At 42.3% G+C, this 6,718-nt stretch overlaps 1 protein-coding gene across 1 annotated transcript; it reads right to left on the minus strand.

Moving 5' to 3' along the window:
* Positions 1-486: 486 nt before the first annotated feature.
* On the minus strand, positions 487-1,758 carry si:dkeyp-72h1.1 (uncharacterized protein LOC799956 homolog). The gene is made up of 3 exons (XM_053434758.1): positions 1,681-1,758; positions 743-926; positions 487-548 (listed from the first exon to the last, which is right to left on the minus strand). Exons 1-3 carry the CDS (start codon positions 1,756-1,758, stop codon positions 487-489), a joined length of 324 nt encoding a protein of 107 aa, XP_053290733.1.
* Between the last annotated feature and the right edge of the window lie 4,960 nt (positions 1,759-6,718).

Genomic DNA, 6,718 nt, shown 5'->3' on the forward strand with positions numbered 1-6,718 from the left:
TCAACTTTATAATAAATATCTATAAATAAAAATAGTCAAATACAACTAAATATATAAAACAAAGCAAATACACATCATCATCACACAAAGTACATCTTTTCTCTAATGTTTGTTCATATCATAACGCTGATTTGTCAGTGAGTTGATTATCGGTTTGTTTCTCATTTTATCGGTCGGGCTCTAACTTCAAGGTAATTTAGTCACCAGGTCCAAAGTGGTGATCAAAAGGTTTCAGGAAGTGAACTTGGTCTCGTCAGTGATTTTATTATCGAAACACGTGTCAGTAAAATCTCCTTCGTCTGCACAGAACATGAAATCAAGGTGCCGACTGGCCTCTGGCTCCAAAGCCTGTGAGCTGGGGTCTGGGAATCTGTTAGTCTACCTCCTCTGTCTCCGGGTCGGTCTACACACAAACAGCTCGTCTACTTGGTCCGCTCCTCAGAGGCCGGACACACTCACAGTGACGCTGGGTTTCACAGAGTCGGTTCAGTTGGAGTCCTGCAGCTCCGCCGCTGACGCCTCATCGTCCACGCTCGACTCGTCCTCACCTGGGAGAACATGGAGAAGATGTGTGGTTCATCAGATCTTCTAAATATCTATGCTTAGTTTGCACTTGTTGTAAAATGTCTGTTTCATTACGTCTGGAAACATTTAAACTGGACGACCTGGATCTCTTGGAATCCGGCGGTGAATCTAAATCAATCAGAAGACACAGTTGTCCAGACCTCTGAGGCGTCCTCACCTCCAGCTGGCTCCTCCGGGCTCTGTCTCTCAGGTTTGGCGTCCGGGGGGGTCGGGGGGGTCGGCTCGTCCGGCGGCCAGCGGAGCTCCCCACTCTCCACCTCGGCTCCGTCCATCGGCTCCACCACGATGGAGGGAAGCCTCTTGGACAACTTGGGAAACCTTTCATGGGCGTCTGAGAAGATCTGGTGACAGCTTAGTTAAGGTCAACGTCTGGGTGGAAACCACTCGCACCACATGAGGAGAACAACAATGCGGTGAAAATGGAATAAGAACCTCAGACTGTTTATCTGAAGCAGATTAGCAGCTGATTTGTTCCTTTGATCTCCGTCTCGTCAGATGTGCTTCAACTTGAGATCAAATCATTTCTGATATTATCTTAACGTGTTGTTGTCATCAATGATCTGAGCCACAATGTTAAAAATGGGACTTTGAAACATGACAGATTCATTTAGTTTGGTCCATGGCTCATCTGCTTCTTCTTACCTCTACTGCAGCCGGCCACCAGGGGGCAGATTCAGATGATTCGGCTTCACTGTTGTGGAGCTGTAGTGTCGTCCATCTTATATGAAGTCTAGTGTCTTTGTTTGAATTACTATATTTTAATGGAACTTTGTCATATAACAAAGAAATGTCATTGAAACTGTATAATAAATAGATAAAAGAAAAATAAGCAAATAAACATTTCTCAACGTAAAAATATATAAACATGTATCTTAACCCCCAACCCTAACCCCCCCCAAAAAGAATCTCTTACTAAAAACCTACCTCATCAGAGAGAAGCTGGGAGAACCCAACACGTGACTGAGGTCATACAACACGTGACTGAGGTCATACAACACGTGACCACGCTTCACGGTTGTTCATGATAACTCACTCTCCGGTGTTTTGTCCACACACCACACACACACACACACACACACACACCTGGAAGGATACCGGGCCCTCGGCTGCGCCTGCTCCCCCCCCGCTGAAGTCCTCGGCCCCCGGCTCCAGAGAGTTCATCACCTCGGTCATCCTGCAGGAAAACACACACTGAATCTTTTGGCCTAGTTTCTCAATTTAAAACATCACAGATCTAAAACAAAATAATTATGTCTTTGTATAATTTTGTCACCATTATCAAAATACTTTACACCCCTGATGATTTGTGTGAATCCCTGAGGTCCAAAAATGTTTTAAGTGGACGTCCTCAAACGTTTGAAAAGCCTTTGTCCTCATATTTTAAAACCTGTATTGCTTTGATCCATATTTACAGAACGATCTGAATCTTCTTCACTGAAACAAAATGCCAAAACATTATCAAGAACGTGATCTTTTCTTTTCCGATTCCTTTACTTTCCGAATGGGTCGATACCGAGAACCAGTGTTTGAGTTCACCTGTTGCATCTGGAAACCAACCTCCCTCCTCTTGTTGCTCTGGTTTTGTTCTCCACCGACTCCCGAGGGAAATATCTGTCTGTTCAGCTGCTAAGAGCTCAGATGATGTCTCACCCTCTCAAAGCATTAAAGCCACTTCCGTAAAGACTTTGTGAATCTGCAGATTGACACGAGTCTCATTTGAACATTTTCGTTTTTTCTGGATACTTTTGCTTTTATTAAAAACGTTTCTCAGAGCTGCAGCATCGGCCCCAGAGGCCTCGTCCATTATTTCCGCAGGACAATCACAGTGAACACACAATCACAGTGAACACACAATCACTGTGAACACACAATCACTTTGCACTGATTGTAATATTGTAAAAAATCAGCCTTTTGCATGTGACAACTTTTCAGAAACGCCACTTTCCATACAATCAGAGCGGCAGTAGCTGTTTCCCTGGGGACGAGCGGTTGAGATTTCACGCCTGTGATTGTCGTGCACGTTGCCTGAGTGCACGTTGCCTGAGTGCACGTTGCCTGAGAGCTGATTTCAGTCTCTTCATGTTTGGCGTTACGCAGCAATTACCGACCGGCAGGACGGGCGCCTCGTTGTTGTGAGACGTCTCAGTGAAACCTGGGATTGCTTCTGCCCAGAGAGACAATCAAGCCTTTATTCCTCATCACAGGCTGGTATTGTTCCTCCGGAGAGAATCTGTGTCTCCAGAAACTCTGATCTCTGGCTTTTTAAAAGAGGAAACGGCTCAGTGGCTCTGAAGCTGCAGAGGAGGCCGGCGTCTCCGCTCATGATTTCAGCCTGATCGTGTTTCTGAGGAGTGAAGTGAAGCGTAACACGGGGATTTGAATGTCGATGTCAGACGTGAAGCTTCAGTGTTTTCTCCTTCAGACGAATAATGATTCCTTATCTGAGCCGTTAGGGGTGAGGAGGTTTACCCATGTGTTAATGAGTGTGTGTTTACCGGAAGACGCCTCACTCGTTTCTCAGCAGAAGAAGAAAGGAGGAATCAAACAGGTCACTTATCTCCCTCTACACATTGTGAGCACTAACGTACATATCATCAAGAATAGAATGAAAAAGACTGAAAAACGCAGTTTTCTCTTCAGATTTTCAGGTATTTGTATCTTGTCTAGTAGATGTTATTTGATTAAAGCAGTAAATCAGAACTTGAGAATGTATTAAGTTGAAGGTAACAATTTTCAGTTCAATTAGATTTCAGTTCTCTCATTTTAATCGATTTTCAACAATTCACTCAAACGTCGGTGGGAAATATATTTAAGATTTGTTGGAATTAAAAATAAACCGTCCAGAAGCGTATCAGACCGTCTGCTGAAGTTTGCTCTTGGTCCAGCAGAGGGCGCTCACCAGCAGCTTGACCTTTAGCATGCTCTCTTTACCTATCGGGTAAATTAGTCAATAATATTCCGTTGATTTGCGAAACCCGGAGGGTCCGAGAAGTGATGTGTGTAAATTGTTTGGGTTCTAGACTGACGACGGTAAACTAACGAATAAGAGATGAAGCAGTTTGTCGACTTGAGGTATGAAGAGAGATTGTGAAGCAATATGTCCACTAGAGGGCAGCGTTTCTGACAATAACAGTCAAGGCGACAGGGGCATAAATGAGGCTTTACTCATTAACAACAATATATACAAGTTTGTATTAAAACGACTTGCGTGTAATATCAAATTTATTTTAAAAAGGAGATATCTGGCTCCCTAGCTAAATCTTCAATTATGTTCAGAAGTGGAACAGAAACTTATTAATCTATAAAATCAGATCATAGATTGTAAATAAAGATGGACGACATGACAGCTTCCAAAAGTGAAGCCAAATCCTCTTGATGTGGGTCGACTGGAGTAAAGATCCATGTTAACAGATATTAAAAAGTCTAAATATCCGTTAAACAATTTTTTCTCAAAGATGGTTTCTGTCTTTTTCAATATGTTCCAGTGTTCACGTTTCTGCTATGTTTGGTTTTATTTTGTTATTTGTTTTTTGTTATTTGTTTGTTATTTTGTTATATCGTTATATAACTACTTTCATTATTTGATTTTAAAAATATTAAATAAAGATGAATTTAAATGAATAATTGACTAACAGATCCGTCACTAAACTGGTATGAATTCTAATATTCTTCGATAATTAACTGAATCTCTTTGATTGGATTAAACTAAATAATTGATTCATGGATCATTTTGCTTTTTTTAGTGAAGCAGACAAGAAATACAATTAAATACTAATCAGCTGCAGATCTAGAATCCAGTATAAAAGCCAAACTCCCACAGAATCCCCCTGATGCTCTGAAGAAGAATCACTGAATTACAGATGTGCGTTTGCAGCCAGATGCTTCGCCACCGTCTCCTCACTCTCTCACTGTCTCCTGTCGGGAGAGACGTGCATCTGGTGTGACCTCACGGATCAAAATTCCTCCTCTCTCTTCTCCGTCCATCATGAGATTCATCATGGTGGATTCGGTCCAGTTAAAGGGGAAGCTGATCCCAGACCTGGCATCCTCCGGCAACACCAGCAGATCAGCTCCACTCCTCTAATTCCAATTTCTTCTAATACCAAACCAGATTGAGTCTGATGAATTCCAGGAAGGATTCTGCTTCACTTCCTCAAACACAGGTTACGTGACTGAATAAGTTTTTACAGCCCGAGGACATAAAGAATCTGATCTGGGGCCGATAATGGAGAGAATTCTTCATTTCTCACCATGAAGCCGCCTGAATATGATCCACTGCTCTGGTCCTGTTGACTTCAGTTTGATTCCTCGACCCAGATTCTCATCTCCTCTTCTACCATTTCACTTAAATGCACTTTGCTGATGATCTCATGGAACAGAAACTTATCCTCATGCATCTTAATGCATTTTAAATAAATGATGTGTTCAGTTTACCTCCAGGAACACAACAGGTAGCTCCCTGCAGGTCACTGACGGTATTAATAGATTTAAGTATAATAACCACAGCTTCTGCTCCACCTCCACCTCCACAGGCTGATTCCTGCAAACAATCCCACGCACCGAGCATCACAAGGTGAAACCGGCTGGAAGGATTCTCTTAAACCTCTGAGCTGCAGTTTTAAAAAATGAAATGAAATAATAATAAAAGGCAAAGTAAAGAAAGCAGATTCAGCTCCAGTGTTGGAAACAGAGGATGGAGGTTGTGTCAGAGTGGTTAGGATGAAATGAAAGCTCTGTACCTGTCTGTGGGCTGATCCAGTGTCTCAGAGCAGGAGGGTCTCTGTCCTCCGCTGCTTCATCACACTGCTGCTGCTGAGGAAGAGGAGGAGGAGGAGGATGGTGCTGATGATGAGGAGGAGGAGGAGGAGGAGGCGGATGGTGCTGATGAGGAGGAGGAGGAGGAGGATGGTGCTGCTGATGATGATGATGGTGCTGCTGTGGGCGACAGGCGGTGCTGATCCACCGGTGAAGTTGCATCCAAGTGTTCAGAGCATGCGCACTGGAGAGGAAGCTGTGCTGCTTTCAAAGACTGTGGGAAACTGTGGGATTGTATGTGCTATCAAGGGAAGGTCACGTTTATCCGCCAATTCGAACCCTAGTATAAGTTATAAAGCAAAATAATTAATATACAAACCTCGACCTTTGAATTTCTTTCTTTGACTGTTTCATGATGTTATGTTTGTGGGCACATCATGCTAAACGTGGGGAAATGTATTGGAGATTCTAATTTCTAAGCTTTATGTGTTTCATTTCTTTCTCATTCGTTTTCTTACACGTTAAATGGTCTTTTCATAAGATGCAGGTTTCTCTACATCCAAGTTCTAAAAACAGGTCAACAGGACTTGGTTGAGATTCTTGAAGATGTTTGACTTCTGGTCCAAGAGGCTTCTTCACTGCGAGTCCCAGGTCTTTAACATGTGGGGTTGTTGAGGTTACCTGCAACCAACTGGCTTCCTGTTTGATAAACGCTGAATTCATACCTGGTGAGGGATAAAGAAATATTCCCATTCTCAGTCTGCTTGTCAAGAAACTCGTTTCAGTGTCCGTTTTAGTTTAGTTACCCGATTAAAAAGCTATATCTCCTGGGTCGTGTCGAGAGTAGAATTTACGAGGTGTCCCTGAAAGCAGCACCCAATCAGAAATCAGCCGAGCAGCTGTTGATGGTTTTAAATTTGTGTGACGTCATTCGCCGAATTTGTCAGGTAACGTCCCCTGAAGATTAAAACTTATTTATTTATACTAAAACTTATTGGAAACTGGAACGTTAACGTTGTGACGTGAATGTAAAGTTAGTGACGAGTCGACCCCAGGATCTGACGTCAAAGTACAATTGATCACCTGTACCTATGTCCAGTATTATAGATGTATACATTTACTATACTTAAATAGAAACTTGTACATTAAGCCAAATAATTCACATTTTGTATTTGTTTTATTCCCAGAACACAGTGATGGTTCACTTGTGAACTCTGTCTCCCTCTAGTGCAAATACATGTGTATGAATGCTCCCTGTGTCAGTGCTGTACATCAGATGATAACCTAATGTTGAATATATACTTTTAGTCATTTCATATTCATAAATCAGGCATATCTGGTAAACCACAATAATTTTAAGGCATGGTCTGACAAATTT

The sequence above is a fragment of the Pleuronectes platessa genome, chromosome 11 (assembly GCF_947347685.1).
Source record: "Pleuronectes platessa chromosome 11, fPlePla1.1, whole genome shotgun sequence".
Lineage (NCBI taxonomy): Eukaryota > Metazoa > Chordata > Actinopteri > Pleuronectiformes > Pleuronectidae > Pleuronectes > Pleuronectes platessa.

Excerpts from the sequence above, each read along its gene's own strand:
- si:dkeyp-72h1.1 (XM_053434758.1), bottom strand. The coding sequence starts at position 1,758 with ATGACCGAGGTGATGAACTCTCTGGAGCCGGGGGCCGAGGACTTCAGC. Across the intron at positions 927-1,680 it reads CAGGCGCAGCCGAGGGCCCG|ATCTTCTCAGACGCCCATGA; the intron begins GTATCCTTCCAG and ends AGCTGTCACCAG. Across the intron at positions 549-742 it reads CCCGGAGGAGCCAGCTGGAG|GTGAGGACGAGTCGAGCGTG; the intron begins GTGAGGACGCCT and ends ATGTTCTCCCAG.